Source organism: Megalopta genalis, chromosome 6 (genome assembly GCF_051020955.1).
Source record: "Megalopta genalis isolate 19385.01 chromosome 6, iyMegGena1_principal, whole genome shotgun sequence".
NCBI lineage: Eukaryota > Metazoa > Arthropoda > Insecta > Hymenoptera > Halictidae > Megalopta > Megalopta genalis.
In genome coordinates this window covers 13,069,509-13,084,819 of record NC_135018.1, presented here as the reverse complement: position 1 = coordinate 13,084,819, position 15,311 = coordinate 13,069,509, and the positions used below count along the sequence as shown (strand labels likewise).

At 36.3% G+C, this 15,311-nt stretch overlaps 3 protein-coding genes across 10 annotated transcripts in view; 2 read left to right on the top strand and 1 right to left on the bottom strand.

Moving 5' to 3' along the window:
• LOC117226128 (angiogenic factor with G patch and FHA domains 1) overlaps positions 1–7,910 on the bottom strand; it is a 69,342-nt gene extending 61,432 nt beyond the window's left edge. For 2 of the 5 annotated variants that reach the window (XR_013033726.1, XM_076523068.1), the window contains exon 1: positions 7,696–7,910. Coding sequence is in view for 3 of the 5 variants with exons in the window: in XM_076523068.1 (XP_076379183.1) it covers positions 7,696–7,800 (105 nt within the window). In the remaining 2 variants the exon portion in view is untranslated. Of the gene's footprint in view, positions 1–7,660 lie in introns of all 5 variants that reach the window. The other 3 variants (XM_076523065.1, XM_076523064.1, XM_076523067.1) reach the window with 3 other exon arrangements.
• LOC143259706 (alpha-tocopherol transfer protein-like) lies at positions 948–6,823 on the top strand. Its single transcript, XM_076523069.1, has 4 exons — positions 948–1,163; positions 2,438–2,756; positions 4,160–4,523; positions 6,255–6,823. Exons 2-4 carry the CDS (start codon positions 2,455–2,457, stop codon positions 6,510–6,512), a joined length of 924 nt encoding a protein of 307 aa, XP_076379184.1. The 5' UTR covers positions 948–1,163; positions 2,438–2,454; the 3' UTR covers positions 6,513–6,823.
• On the top strand, positions 7,903–12,091 carry LOC117226116 (alpha-tocopherol transfer protein-like). 4 transcript variants are annotated; one of them, XM_033480132.2, is made up of 4 exons: positions 7,903–8,062; positions 8,829–9,124; positions 10,362–10,725; positions 11,719–12,091. In XM_033480132.2, the coding sequence occupies exons 2-4, from the start codon at positions 8,838–8,840 to the stop codon at positions 11,974–11,976; spliced, it is 909 nt and encodes a 302-aa protein (XP_033336023.2). In that variant the 5' UTR covers positions 7,903–8,062; positions 8,829–8,837; the 3' UTR covers positions 11,977–12,091. The 4 variants fall into 4 exon arrangements, with proteins under 4 accessions (XP_033336023.2, XP_076379185.1, XP_076379186.1 ...); XM_076523070.1 differs by having other exon boundaries at positions 7,905–8,062; positions 8,832–9,124; XM_076523071.1 differs by having other exon boundaries at positions 7,914–8,062; positions 8,804–9,124.
• Positions 12,092–15,311: the final 3,220 nt, after the last annotated feature.

Below are 15,311 nucleotides of genomic sequence, written 5' to 3'. Positions count from 1 at the left end.
TGGTAAACGCCTCCTGTATTCCAACGGATGCCTTCGCAATCGCGATGCTCTCTTATGAAAATTAATTAACGCTAACGAACTCGTGGTATCAATGATTAACAAGAAGATTCTTCCGAATCAGGGACAAAAGTTCGATAGCACTACGGACCACAAACGGTCCATAAACGGTCTTTGACATTTCAGCATTTCGTTTAATTTTGAGAGTCTATTTTTAATGGATTCAAAAATTCTCACCATCACACAGAAAATGTTATAAAATTAATTCAAATGAAATAATTAGATCGTATCAACGTAAATAAAATTTAATAGATACAAATGCAAATTGAATAGATACATAGAATAAATTTGAATAAAATAAATGGATACGGTGAATTTAGGTAAGGATAGATTACAAAAGAAAATCAAGTAAGAATAAATTAAAAAAGAAATTCAAGTAAAAATAAATTAAAGAAATTTCAATAAAATAAATGGATACGGTGAATTTAGGTAAGGATAAATTACGAAAGAAAATCAAGTAAGAATAAATTAAAAAAGAAATTCAAGTAAAAATAAATTATATAAGCAAAAATCGATTAAAAAATAAATCTAAGTAAGAATAAATTGAAAAATAAATTGGGAAATATTTTATTTGAAATAACAAATAACTGTATCGAAATATTGTTTGTTTTCGCGTTCCCTCAGATAGTAGCTAGCGATTTGTTTCTTATTCGCCGTTGGTCATTTGAAATTCTTGTTATGCCGATCAAGCTCGCTTCGATTGCACGGTGCGAGCGATGTCTTCGCGATTGCATAATCATGATTCGCGCAAGACTTGCCAAATAAGTATGCCTACCTCTAATCACGAGTTCGGTTCTCTGTAATGAGGCCGAACCACACCAATTATCCCCTGCTTCCGCGAATCGCTCGTAGAAAAAGCCGCGATAATCCTGGATCGGAGAGACACGTTCTCCTTACATTCTAATCGAAGCGTAACTCCATACACATGCGCACCCATGTACACAGGCATGTGCACGCTATGGCGTTATAATTTGTGATATGAATTAAAATGAAGACGTTGAACGGTGCTCGCAGTCTTCACCGAGACTCTAACCGATCGCCAACGATCGCTGGAACGGACAGGTGAATCGGACATCCTGTGGACAGCGTGATTTCCGTGCGGCCAGGTGACGATACATAGATCGCACAGTGAATCATCGATCGTCTCGGATCGATCAGCGCGATTTCTAATTGGGATTAACGACAATTAATGTCAAACGGTGACACGTGTGTGCAACACCTGCTTAACATTTTCGTGATCTTTTCACGCTGGAACGGTTGAACCGCTCGAAATTGTTTAGGATCACCGGTATTGCAATTATCGACACGTTGTGTAATATTTATTTGTCACAAGATTAATGTTATCAGACTTCTCGTCGCGTAAATTATAGTGAAAAGTGAGAAGTATTGGGTAATAATGGTTTCTAACGACGCTGATTTTTCCTGTGAACGAAATAAATGATAGAAACATAAATAAAATACGCGATGAAGCCGATAATAAATAAATATAAATAATAAATAAAAAACATTTCTGTCAATTTTGGGTAGTAGAATTGTAAAATGCTGGAAGCGGTCACTTTATGTTATTTTATACAAGTAATTTCATTGTACTTGTTCGAATTTTGTAAAATTTTTATTACAACGTTAGTTCAAAGAACTAAAATTATTGAATCATTTCCGACAAGTGCATCTACACTGTTTCAATGATCGTGAATTAAATTAGTTTTAATCGCTAGATCCAGTCCTAAAATTTTACGTTAAGTTAACTGATATTATGGTTATATCGAGAAAACAGTAGAAAATTCATTGTTTGAATACATGTCACTTTTCATGTCATTTTTCGCTACACTTGTACTGCAATTTCAAGATAATTTAATTATGTATATTATCCGATTAGCTGTACTGTAATGAATTTATGAAAGACTTCACTTGAAGCCCTACAAAATTCACTGAATTTTTACGATAAATACTGTTTCCTGTTTATCAATATTTTATCCCAAATATAACGTGTTTCGTATCATTTTAATGATATCGTCTGTCTTCTTCGTCTGTCAAGATCATTTCGAATGTTTCAATTTGTTCGAAAGTTTCATTCCTTTCAAGTAAAACACCATGTTCCGAATTATATCCTTATGGATATCATCTATCCGGAGCAAACGTTTCTGCAGATCTGCTTTCTTCGAAGTACGGTTCAAGTAAACATGATCGGATGACAAACCCGTTGCTCCAGGAAATGTTTTTATTGCCTCTAGAAAATCTTCCGTTGGAATTCGTTCGGTGGAAGTAGATCTGACAATGAGTGTGCCGGAGACCACAGTCTGGTCGTTGCACACCTAATCTCTTTCGAGCGTGACAGACGTCCGAGAATGTTTCTGTATTTGATGTTTTGTTTCCCGTACAGTTTCAATCGTTTCGGCCATGGCTACCAAGAAGCCCCTGTCGATGCCTTATCCATATTGTTTGGAGGAAATACTGAAGAACAACGTTGAAATTAAGATGTCGGACATCGAGATGCTGAGGGAGTGGTGCGAGAAACAGCCACATCTGCCGAAGATCGTTGATCTTCTACTGGTGTTGTTCCTGCATAGCAATTACTATAGTATCGAGGCGGCGAAAAAAACGGTGGAGAACTTTTATACTTTGAGATCACATGTGCCAGAGTTCTTCGCGAACAGGGACCCATTGGGGTCGAAGGAGCTTCGACAAGCTTTCAACGTGGTGTAAGTTTTCCAATCGTGTCACTTCTTAAGAATATTCTCTACTCGATGAATAATATAATGATTGTTGGTGATGGTAATATTAGTCGAGGCCATGAATGAATCTGTTGACAACTGTAACTATAGTTACAACTAAAAATTGTTTATATCAATCGCGACAAGTAGAAACGATTGCAATCAAATTTAATAAGCTTAAAACTAATACATCGGCACTCGTAAATACTTTCAATCTGTCTTCTGCTTCGAACCACACCTACACATTTTTATCATAAACGCATAAATCTGTCTGCAATTTTGCTTTTCAACAGTATTCAGTAAATAATAAAAATATAATAATAAAAATTCCAACTTTGTTTAGTTATTTTATAGTCTGTATAGTTAAATAAAAAAGTTACTTCAAATGACCTCAGGAACCTCTCATTTCCCGGAGGTACCATAATTTTGAGACACCCTGTATATTCTGTAGAATTTAATTATTTATTATATTCTAATTTTTTGTAACCGCAGGTTGTGACAGAAAAATCTGAAATAATTCCCTATTATGTGCCACATTTTTCAAACATTTAAAAAGCCATCGGAAAAGAGAAATGGACGAAAAAGCAGGCGATCTAATTTTTCTATTCAGGCGAGTTATCGAACGTCGTAACATTTGTTAACAAATCTGTGAGAGCTGATTTGATCATATTTTTTCCATCTAGACCGTTTGTGTTTTTGTGCAAACGTAAAATTGCCAATTTAAAGAAGTGATTCTAACAATTCAGCCACCCATTGTATTATCCTCAACAAATTCAGAATCCTGTTAGGTATTCGTTGCGGAAGTATAATGCTTACTTAATTACGGTATAGTGTATTCGTCGCTGATGGCAGTATGTCGTCGTTGTCGGTGATTACCGATCAAGTACAAGATGAAAACCTGTTGCAGAGAGGAAGAATAATGAATTTGTAATCTCACTTCGCGATGGAAATAAAAAGGCAGACTCAAAAATCGCTGCGTTATCACCGGCAATATAGAACACCAGAAAACGTGAATGCGATGAAAAATCAACGATAGTTTTATTTCATTTTTTTATTTACGAGAAATCTATTTTCCATGAAATTTATATTCAACGAAACAAATTATTGACTAAATAATTATACGAAACTCCGTATTGGTAACAATTATGTCCAACAAAGTGCAGAACTTTTGGGAAAAGAGCTAGAATTATGTCATTTAACTGTCAGTAGAGATTAAAGAAGAGTTATTCTATTCTACCTACCTATTATTAACTATTGACGGCTATTAACTATCTATTCTAACTATTTATTCTAACTATTCTATAAGATACCTGAAAATTAAATGGAATGAATTATTTTAATAGAATTCGTGTCGGCGAATAAATCGACAATTTCATCAATTTCTTCTGCAGAGCCGCGATTGGACTGCCACAGTTATCGAAACAAGGTTACAAAATACTGTTTGGGAAGCTGATGGACCCCGACCCATCTCATTACTCGTTCGACGACAGCACCAAGTACTTCTTCATGGTGTCCGACTTGGTGGCCTTGCAAGCACAAACCGTCGACGGATACATTTTTATCGGGGATGCTTCGAACGTGTCGTTGGGTCATGTTGGCAGAATAAGTCCGATGGGTATGAAGAAATTGGTGACGTACGTTCAAGACGCGATACCGGTTCGATTGAAGCAGATCCACTTTATCAACACGCCGCCGGTAATGGACGTCATCATGAATATGGCGAAGCCGTTCATGACTAGGGATCTGTGGAGCTTGGTAAGCATCATTTCATTTACGTCGTGGATGCGCTATTGTGCGATTTTGTTCATGTGATTTTAAATTACATTAGATTAAATTAAATTAAATTAAATTAAATAATAATAATAATAACTAATATCCATATGAACCAAATCGCGTAATGACGATTTTATTATTATTTTAAAATATTAATAACAATAATATTATTATTATTATTATTACTATTATACTAATGAAATTACGCTAACAATGGTAATATTATTGTTATTATTATTATTATTATTATTATTACTATCATCATTTTTATTTTATTCTCGTAGCCATTAGACATTTGGACTTTCTTTACGATTCCCTTAAACATGTTCATCTCAGCTAGCACATTATTTCCTTTCATTCCCTCTTTCTCACTCTCTCCGGTTAAAATCTAAAACGTAACGTCTAATTACATGCAAATATAAATCACCGATGATAACGCGACGGATTTCTAGCATCGTTAATTTTGATTTCTAATTGCAAATTGTATAGTACGATGGTAATTTCAATGTATAATTATATGATCTATATGATCTTAAATGATCTAATATATGAGCAATTCATTTAGAAATATTACCATTTCAAAAGAAAACGTCATAGCGTTTTTCTGACGTAGCACAACCAGCCAATGGCTGGTGTTCTGTTGCGTAAATAATATAATATCTTCGCACTCTGTACGTTATATATTATCATAATCTCCGGATAAGAACGGATAAACGCATTTCAATTTATACAATAAATATCGCGATACAAAAGTTAGTGTATTATTAGTTAAGTTAGTATATTATTATTAGTTCATGCAATCGGTTCCAACGTTCCGTTACATAAACAATAATTGCCTTACGTAGGACATCGCGTGAAGTGATAATTTTCCGGTCCGCGGAACAAGAACGGCAGTAATCTCTCGATGCGATGATGATAAACGACGATTTATCACGATCATCAACTGAACAAACACACGAAATCGGAGAACGGTGATCTTGAATTTATATCAATCAACAATGCGACAACAATAAATTTCACAAGTTAATGCAAATAATTCTCACGAAACGTCGTATGCCTTGTGGAGTTCTCGGTGAATTATTCTTGGCGGTGAAGTCGCAATTGTACGTATTTCGTTTGATATCGCTTCTGAATTGTCCAATCACGAAAAAGTGTTCTTGCATTCGACGGGTCATAATTGTGTTCTTGAATTAACATACAAATAATATACAGTTGCAGCAATAAGTCGCTATAATTTACAGTCATATCAATGGATTCTGCGAATTTTATGCATTTATGGGAAAATTGAGTGGATGCAATTGAAAAATAATAAAAGGATTCGAGAAGTTTAAAAATGTTAATGAGAATTATTTCCAATCTATTCGAATGATTGAAGGAAGAACGAACTTGCCTTTTACTTTCTATGTCTTCCAATTGCATAGAAATCCGCGGTCTAGTAATTACGTTCTTGAATTTACATTAACAGACACTGCGTAATCGTGTTCTTGAATTTATATTCACAAACACTGCATAATCGTGTTTTTGAATTTAATCAACAGACGCCGCACAAGCGTGTTCTTGAATTTAATTAATAGACGCTGCATAATTATGTTCTTGAATTTAAATGAAAAACTAAATCCATTGCTCGACATCATTTCTAAATCGTCCAATCACAGACCACTCGCTATTAGCGACTGTACGGCGCATAATCGCATGAAATTGAACTTTTCGCAGATACATTTGCATTCGTCGTTGGACACGCTGGAGGAATACGTGTCCCTCGATATACTCCCAAATGACATCGGCGGGAAAGCAGGACCATTGTCCAAATTCCACGAGGAACAAATAAAAGAATTAGACAACAAACGCGATTGGTTCATAGAAGAGGAACTCGCGTATCGAGTGGACGAGTCCCAGCGGGTCGGCAAAAGCAAGACGGCGAACGATTTGTTCGGCGTCGAAGGAACGTTCAAGAAGCTCGAAATCGATTAGAAATCAATTATCACATCCTAAACTTCATTTGGTAAACGGGTTACTTTTAAGCGGCGTGATCACATTAAGTCTAGCATTACCAAAGTCTGACTAATCTCCTACCAAAGAACGGCAGAACTTTAATTTAGACAAATAATTCCATTCGTTTGCGAGCAAATACCATTATAGAAGATAACAGAAACTGTTCATTCCGTTCTGAAAACTGTAGAAATAATTTCGATCCTATCGGGAAGCAGCGTACAGCGACAAGGATTAATTGTTGTAAGCCGTCTCTACAGTAGATAATAAAGTCACGAAGTGTTTGTTTAATATCTCTGTCTCGATCATTTCCGTCAAGCTCCCATTAATAACAAATTGACGGAATGAATTCGATTTTTTAGCGCGCGAAGTGCACTCGACTTTTGCTTCCCGCAGGACTGCTAATTAATAATACGTAAAGCGAACAAAAATTAGCACAAGCATCCGAGGAGTACATTTTTGAGATCGTTTTATGCTGCTTGGCTTCAAAGAGGCCGGTGAAGGAGCTTCTAATTAAAGCCGAATGAGTTTAATTAGTCGGAACTTCGCGTGCTAATTGCTGGAACATTAATTCGAATGACTTCATCGAATTGCAGTTTGAAGAATCTCACGAAGTCCGGGTGCGTCTTTTTGTTTCCAAATCGATAAATCGAACAATTCCCCTCGCAGAACAAATGCATCCGACTCTAATTGCGGGCCTCTTTTGTAACGACATGCAACGTGTTTTTGTTTGTCACGGAAGTCGCAATTTATAACTGGTCTAATACTTGTGCGAGTTTCCGCTGGCTCAGGATGAATAGAAGAAATCCATTGAAACACGGACACACTCGATGCGATTATTTCGTTGCGACTTAATTGCCCTGTTCTCGAGATGTTGCAGTTTCGATCTACATTAGGTCGGATCGTAATTAACTTCCGACGCAGCCAGATAAAAATCTATTGTTCCTATCTACCAACCGTGAGTCACCGGGACAAACGAGTCTTTGCTTTCGCTACATAGATAAGGGTTCGAAATGAACGAAATAAAAAAGAAAGAAAGAAATGAAAAGAAGAACAAGATGAATGTCTGATAAAGAAACGAAAGTTATTTGTGACTCGACCTAATGTTTGTAAGCGGTCGTTCCACTTACGGTTTGTGTAGACGGATCCGTTCATGGTGACTTACTCGAATTCGTCTTATGGCGCAGAGAATGGTGTTTCGCGCCCCGAGGTCCGTCTGTAAAAACTGGTCTGACGATTCTGTGTTTTGTTGCAACTCCACGATTTTCATATCATCCCGGAGTATGTAATCTTGGCGGCCGCTGGTCTGACGACCTCAACAGTCACGCAACAGGTGATTACATGATATTAGCTTGTCCCATCACATTTTAAGAGCACGATTGAGTTTGAATGTCTACGGTCAGCCAGTACCATTCAAGCCGCCGACTAGGCCATCACGGGACGAATCCTTCTTCGATACTCCATTGTACTCGGCTGGCGATCCCGCAAACTTCTGCGCCTTGAAAAGCCAAGCGATCCACAAAAATCTCGAAGTAAACCGACATTACGTTTCTTTTTTATAGATTTTACCGAATCTGCTTGCCGAGTTTATGAGAATTTAAACGTATTTATCGTCGTTGTCGAAGTCGCTAATTTCTTAGCGAACTCGCTCACAAAAGACAATCACTCTTGGAAGCTCAATGTAAATTCACTAATTCCTTTCAATATGCTGCCGGTCGCAAAAAGTATTCGAATACCTTTTAAAACGCAATAACTCTATGGAAACGGGTCTATACGACTCGAATTTCGTTTTAAACGTTGAAGGGACTAGGTGCAGAAAAATAAATTCGATTTGCTTTTCACGCAATTTCATTTGATTTAGCACGATTGAAAGGTGAAATAATATTTCGTATCGCACATCCTAAATGTTCAATTTTTATTTCGCTCAATGCTCGGTCGAAATGTTGGATTTTTTAAATTCACGATTGCTCAGATTGCAAACATATACATTTATGAATCGTTTAGTCAATACATCTGTTATTACTTGCGACGAGTATTACGATAACACTTGTTAAGAATTAGTATAAATGTCTCATTGTTACTTTCATAAACTAATACAAAACAACTGCTTTCGGTGCTCCGTAAATCTAGTGTTATATTGATGCAATTCTACGTGATTTTTTAAAGCTGTTCAGTCGACGGTCAGAGTGTGAAATGAAAATTTAACGAAGTTTGTGCGTTGCTGATTTCCGGAAGGAATCATTTGCGAAAGGAGATTTCATTTTCGATCCAAGAGAATTGTAGATAATTGTTTGTAAGAAGGAAACCATGGCGAACACTGGAAAACTAATAACGTACGAGGAGGAGCTGAAGAAGAATCCAGATTTGAAGGAGGATGATATACAGATGTTGAGGGAGTGGTTGAAAAAGCAGCCGCATTTGCCGAAAATCAGTGACGCCGATCTGGCGTTGTTCTATCACAGTAATTATTATCGAATAGAACCGACCAAGGCGACCATCGATAGTTATTTCACCGTGAGGACGCACGTGCCCGAGTTTTTCTCGAATATGGATCCTCTGGGCTGCAAAGAGCTGAGAAAAGCATTTCAGACTGTGTGAGTACTCGCGAAATGAGGCATTAATTCAGTTTTAGTTCGGCGAAACCTTCGAAGAAACGATTTATCACTAAACTGCGGATCTTCGTGCAAATTTCCATTTTTATACGTCATTTTATAGCAAGCGCAGAAATGTTAAAGAAATCTTCTCTTCCGCAACTAAAAATCCACTGATTGTAAAAAGGTAATAGAAATTTGATCAGAACTTGTTAATTCTATTTTATCTACTATTTATCACCGATTAAGGAAGCTCTCGATTAGGCGGACGAGTGTTCAGAATGATATACTAGATTTTCTTTAACAGAAATTATTTTTGTTATCAAAAATGTCTGGTACACCGGAATCGCTTTCGAAGATTTAACATAAACAACTGTGGCCAGCTGGGTTTTTTTCTTTCCGTTTTCTTTCGTACTCATCGTTCTATGCTCTGCATCTCAATTATCCTCAATTCACGTTTCTTCAAGTACAACTGCACGCACGAATGAACAGAACTCCTCAGCGGTTGTACATTCGTCGCAAAGTATCGATCAATGGAACAAAATTTTCGAGCCTCTACATTTTCCGACAATAAATGTATTGCTTTTTTATGCCGGGACCCGAAAGTTTCTATTTTAACGATCAATCGATTTTTAGTCGTTACATCCGACACTTTTCGCATACATTGTTGTGCCGATAATTTAAATGAACTTATAATCCATATTTTAACACACGACGAAATTTTAATTAGTGTTACGTAACAGCTACAACTTTCGTACAACAAATTTTATACAGTGTAGTGTACTAATATGCAACTTTTTATACAACAAATTTTATATAGTACAGTATACAATATTTATAGAACAAATTTGATATAGTGTAGTATAATAATATACAATATTTATGGAACAAATGTTAGATACTGTAGTATAACAATTACTACTTGCATAGAACAAGTTCTAAGTAGTGTATCATCATAGGAACTGCAACTAGCAAGCAATAAATTTTAAGTAGCACAGTACAATGCAAATCTATAAAACAGAAAAATATTGTAGATTAACAACTGTAACAATTTTTAAACACTACAATAGGACAACTGCGGCTGCAAAGCAGAAAAATTACGAAGCGGAAATTTTATTATTGAAAAATAGATTAATTTCAAGGTCTCATACTACTGTGCTGCAACAATGCGCAATTAGTCTAAATTGCACAGAGCTAGCGAATCGAAATTACGTGATCTACGCAAACGGTTTTGTTTCAGAACGATCCAGATTCTGGACAAGAAGACTCCCGAAGGTTACGTGATCCTCTATGGAAGACTGATGGACTTTGAGCCATCGCAATTCGTCTACAACGACACCATGAAGTTCCTGAGCATGGTGGTGGATCTATGGCTCCGTATAGAAGGCACGCTGCCGGGTCATATTATACTCTTCGACATGAAGAACGTCGGTTTTGCTCATGCTGCCAGACTGAATCCCATGGGACTGAAGAAATATCTCTATTACCTGCAGGAGGCACTTCCGGTCCGCCTGAAAGGTTTCCATTACATGAATATCACGGCGGTGATGGACGTGATCCTGAACATGATGAAGCCGTTCATGAAGAAGGAGCTGATGGACATGGTAATGCCTCGTTCGAACCTACTATTCATTCGTTTGCTTCATTTTATTTCGTCGCTTCGGGAGAGGATTGGTCCAAGGTCATGTGGTTGTATCTTATAACCATACAGCGGATCATTATGCAAAATAAAATTTGTCTACCTCGATCGCAATAAACCACAGTCGAATGAAAATGTGTCGGCACGGTTAATAAATCCAGTAAGTTGGAAATAATATAACAACGTTTTTAAATTCTTCAACTGTTTTCATTGTTCTGTACTTCACCCGCTCAATATTCTCGTAAATGCGTAAAATCTGTGGTCTACCTATTGCAAAAATAAACAGGCAAAAGACAAGATGGTAAAATCGTCGGTGATATTCGGAAATGTTACCCTCGGATTATTAAAAATATTAAGAGGTGAAATAATTATTTTACCGAGCTTCCATTACCAGAGCAACAGACGGAGAAAAAATTCGTATTCCGCGTAAAGATCCGCCATAAACCTATTAGAATTTGTTTCTTTAATGTCATTCTTATATATATATCATTATGCAAAATGAAAGCGTGCATCGATTGCAAGAAACGGGAACTGCATAGACATTTATTCCAGTCCGAAATAATTTAAATGACTTGCAAACAACGTGATCGAATTGTTAAATTTTTCTGGCTTGTGATTCGACTTTCTTTTTTTGTCGCAGATGCACAAAAAATCTGCGGTCTTGTTATAACACTGAAACATCATAGGAGCTCGTAGAAATTTTCTCGTCCATTGCATCCATCGATTTTCGTATATATATATATATAGATCATTTTGCATAATGATCTGCGGTCCGATTACAATAAATGTAATTACAAAAGGAGAAGAAATATTGCCGACGATTTATACGACAAGATATTGCAATCCTGTCTCGGAGAAGAAGCACGAATTTCTTATTCGGTTTAATCATTTCGGTAACATTGTTCCCTATTTATTTAATTTATATTTTTTTTCCCCTATTTATATTTATTTAATTTAGCTCCACACACACACGACCCTGGATACGCTGGCGAAATTCCTGCCAATAGACGCGTTGCCGACCGAAGCAGGTGGAAAAGCAGGCCCCATAGAGGAGCTGCACAAGAGAAGCGTGAAAGCACTTGAGGAGAATCGGGATTTCTTCCAGATGGATGAACAAACTAGACGAGTTAATGAGGCGTTGAGGCCTGGCAAAGCAAAATCGGCGACCGACATTTTTGGCGTTGAAGGAAGCTTCAAGAAGCTTGACATCGATTGATTTCAATATTGCTGTTGCACGTTCATTTCTGGAATAACGTCTAATCGATGTTATTTCATCATTTCGACGGACGAAAGCTATGTAAACTACTATTAAATGTAATTGTTCAATATGAGCGCAGGTTTTCTTTTTCAATTTTCAATTTTCAAATCACGGTACAATTTGATGGACTTTCATCACTTAGGTGAATCGATTAATCATTTGCAAGCATTCGCGAACGATTCTCGATGGCTTCCGGTTTAAATATCTTGCAGATTCCAGCGGGAATCGCGTCTGATTCATAGTTCGAATTTACTTATAGCGACATCCGTGGTGAAACGACCAAGTTAGTATCAAATGCACAGTGGATGCTAGCGCCAAGTTCGTGGCTCAATTCTAAAGCTTGTTCATATTAATCTCCGTCGATAAATTCATAAAATTATTCAGTATAGATAGTTGTTTTTTTAAATAATAAAGGCGAAACAATCGTTTCCTTATTCGTAATATGCAGTGCAATAAAGATTACGAATTTTTAAAAATATTCAATCTATACAATCATTTATGACCATAATTTTATAATAACATTAGAGTATTATAAAATTAATTTTATAATTATTAGGATTATGTCTTGGATTATTTCTCAAATGAATATGCTATTAATTCTTTTTTCTTAAAAAGCTTTTATTTTACTTTTATTTGAGAGAAGGTATATGTACGAAATGACTGAGCGACCAAATTCAACTGAGAGACCGGCTACTGAAAATCGCCTGCTTATATACCCTTTTTGGTGTCGTCTTCTCCACCGATCATAGACGGTCATTCATCGCGTCTTACATTGTATACGCGGTACTGGGATCACCAACAGTCAGAGCGCGACAATCTAACGACACCGGTGATGGTATGTCGCGGTATCTTTGATATACAGTTTACATCACCGTCGGTGCGCGCTGACGGAACCGGCGGAAACGTAATCTGATATTTTCGAATTTCAGTCCTAAGTAAACTATAGATTAATTTTTGTGTCCGAGGCTAAAATTTCTTTTTCAACACGCCCCCTCAAAAGTTAAACAATAGAGAAATACAAGATTAATATGTAACCAATAAAAATATGTATGTCTAATATTCTTATATTTATCAACTAAATATGATATAACTTCTCTCTTCTGGGGAAATACAATATGGTCCAACATTTGTGGCCAAGTTAGCGGTTGGTTGCGATCAGTTGCGATCATGATGGGGATCAGTACCATCTGACTCGTTCGTCGGGAGGTCGGAGCACGTTGTGTTCGCGTCTGGTCTTGGCCACGAATGTTTACGAGCGGGCCTCGTGTCGCTTCGGGAATCCGATGTATGCGCCGCCGTCCGTGCGACCGCTTTAACTAATCTCGGAGTCGTTGGCACTTCCGTCGAGAGGTCCATCACCCCTGTTACGACTCCCGTCTTGTTCGTATGTGAACATAGTAAATTAAACCGCTATCTTTAAATATTATTTTGGAGGGAATTTCAAATTAAAATAACTTCATGTAATTACTTTATTTTGTTTATTACAAGATCAATAATATACAAAGCTATATGATAAAGCACTATGCAGAAATAAGATACAAATGTTAACGTTAGCAACGAACGCTTGAAAATCGTCGCATTTGTTGTTTGGAGCTCTTTCTGGACAGACGTATTGAATATTAAATATATTTAATACAATTTGAGTTTTTTGATTTTGTCTGTATTAAAATCCACTAGAACCTCACGCAACACCATCACATATTATTTTTTAAAATGATTAATGCTCCAAAGCGATCTGACCATAGGTATGTAGTTCCATCATCGGTTAACAATTCTGGTAACCATTACGGATACGAGTATTAGATCAGGTTTTAACGGATCGTGCGAATAAGCAGGGGATGATGGGAAGGTCGGAATATTTCCTTTATGAAGGTCGTAGAATTTGGAATGAGGAATATATCTCTCATCCGAAATCTTAGAAATGCAATAGATAGTAAAACAGACGAGGTATAAGAATAAACTGAACATCTAATGCATTATTTTGTCACCCAAAAATAAGATTTTAGAAGCTCTATTATCATTCCTATGTCACGTACATGTTTATTTCCATCAAATAACATTCAGTAATCGTAGAAATGAAATATATAGGACATTCGCTTCTTGCTAACGTGCCTAAATTCGTGAACTATCGGTAACACAGAGCGCGACACGAAAATGGTAAGGGGGCCTAAGGCATTATTTTGTCACCCAAAAATAAGATTTTAGAAGCTCTATTACCATTCCCATGTCACGTACATGTTTATTGCCATCAAATAACATTCAGTAATCGTAGAAATGAAATGTATAGGACATTCGCTTCTTGCTAACGTGCTTAAATTCGTGAACTATCGGTAACGCAGAGCGCGACATGCAAATGGTAAGGGGGCCTAAGGCTGTGCCCATATGCTGTCCAGTCCACTTTCATACCTCGTCTGTGATAGTACAAAAATATTTCAGTAATGTTATATGTAATTTCAAAACATGAAGTTTATTGTAAATTAATCAATTGTTATTATTAAAAGATAATGTTAATGCATTGTTTATAGAATTTGCATAAGTTAAAATCCATCTCAGAGAATCTAATGTGAGGCTGTGCTGGTGTATTTGCAAAAAGGAAGATTTACACATAAATTTCTTGTCTCTTTATATTGATTTATCTTTTCCATCTTCGTATCAATTTATTCGTTACAATTTAATTCCGAGAATGAAGAGGACAATAATTACAGAAATGTAACCCACAAATTCCTGTCTTATGAACGGAAGTTAATATCCGTACAGCAGATCCCTACTTTATCAATGCATGTACATACAGTTTTACCTTCAATTGGTATCGATCAATTTTATTTAATTTCGTCGCTATCAATAAATTTAATTTCACCTGCAGTAGTGCCCATTTAAACGTCCGAATTCAGGACTTCAATTTTGTTATTTTTTTGGAGGTAAAAACAACACCTAAAGTTTAAGGTAATAGCTTGTTCTAATGTCTTGGAAACAATTAGAGTTGGAGAAATGGTTTAAAAGGCAAAGTTGTGTATTTTTTTAGAAGACATTCAGCTACCCACCGTACTTTAAATATCTTCATTTGTTTAAAAGATACATCAGAAAATAACATTTTTGTTCACTCTTCCATTAATTGTTACTCTGTTTTCTAGAGTATTCTTGCGTGAGAATTGTACACCCAATTAGAAAATACGGATAGATCAAAATTATGGTTTCTGTATTTTAAACAAAGTTAAATTTATTATTATTTATTATTTATTATTATTTATTATTAAAGTCATTTATTTTTCGACATTTCCTAAAGAGCGGTGACT

What these genes read in the sequence shown, in the direction of transcription:
- LOC143259706 (XM_076523069.1), top strand. Translation starts at nt 2,455, where the DNA reads ATGGCTACCAAGAAGCCCCTGTCGATGCCTTATCCATATTGTTTGGAG. An exon ending in CGACAAGCTTTCAACGTGGT is followed by an intron (nt 2,757 to 4,159) that starts GTAAGTTTTCCA and finishes TTTCTTCTGCAG; the next exon opens with AGCCGCGATTGGACTGCCAC. An exon ending in CTAGGGATCTGTGGAGCTTG is followed by an intron (nt 4,524 to 6,254) that starts GTAAGCATCATT and finishes AACTTTTCGCAG; the next exon opens with ATACATTTGCATTCGTCGTT.
- LOC117226116 (XM_033480132.2), top strand. Translation starts at nt 8,838, where the DNA reads ATGGCGAACACTGGAAAACTAATAACGTACGAGGAGGAGCTGAAGAAG. An exon ending in AGAAAAGCATTTCAGACTGT is followed by an intron (nt 9,125 to 10,361) that starts GTGAGTACTCGC and finishes GTTTTGTTTCAG; the next exon opens with AACGATCCAGATTCTGGACA. An exon ending in AGAAGGAGCTGATGGACATG is followed by an intron (nt 10,726 to 11,718) that starts GTAATGCCTCGT and finishes TATTTAATTTAG; the next exon opens with CTCCACACACACACGACCCT.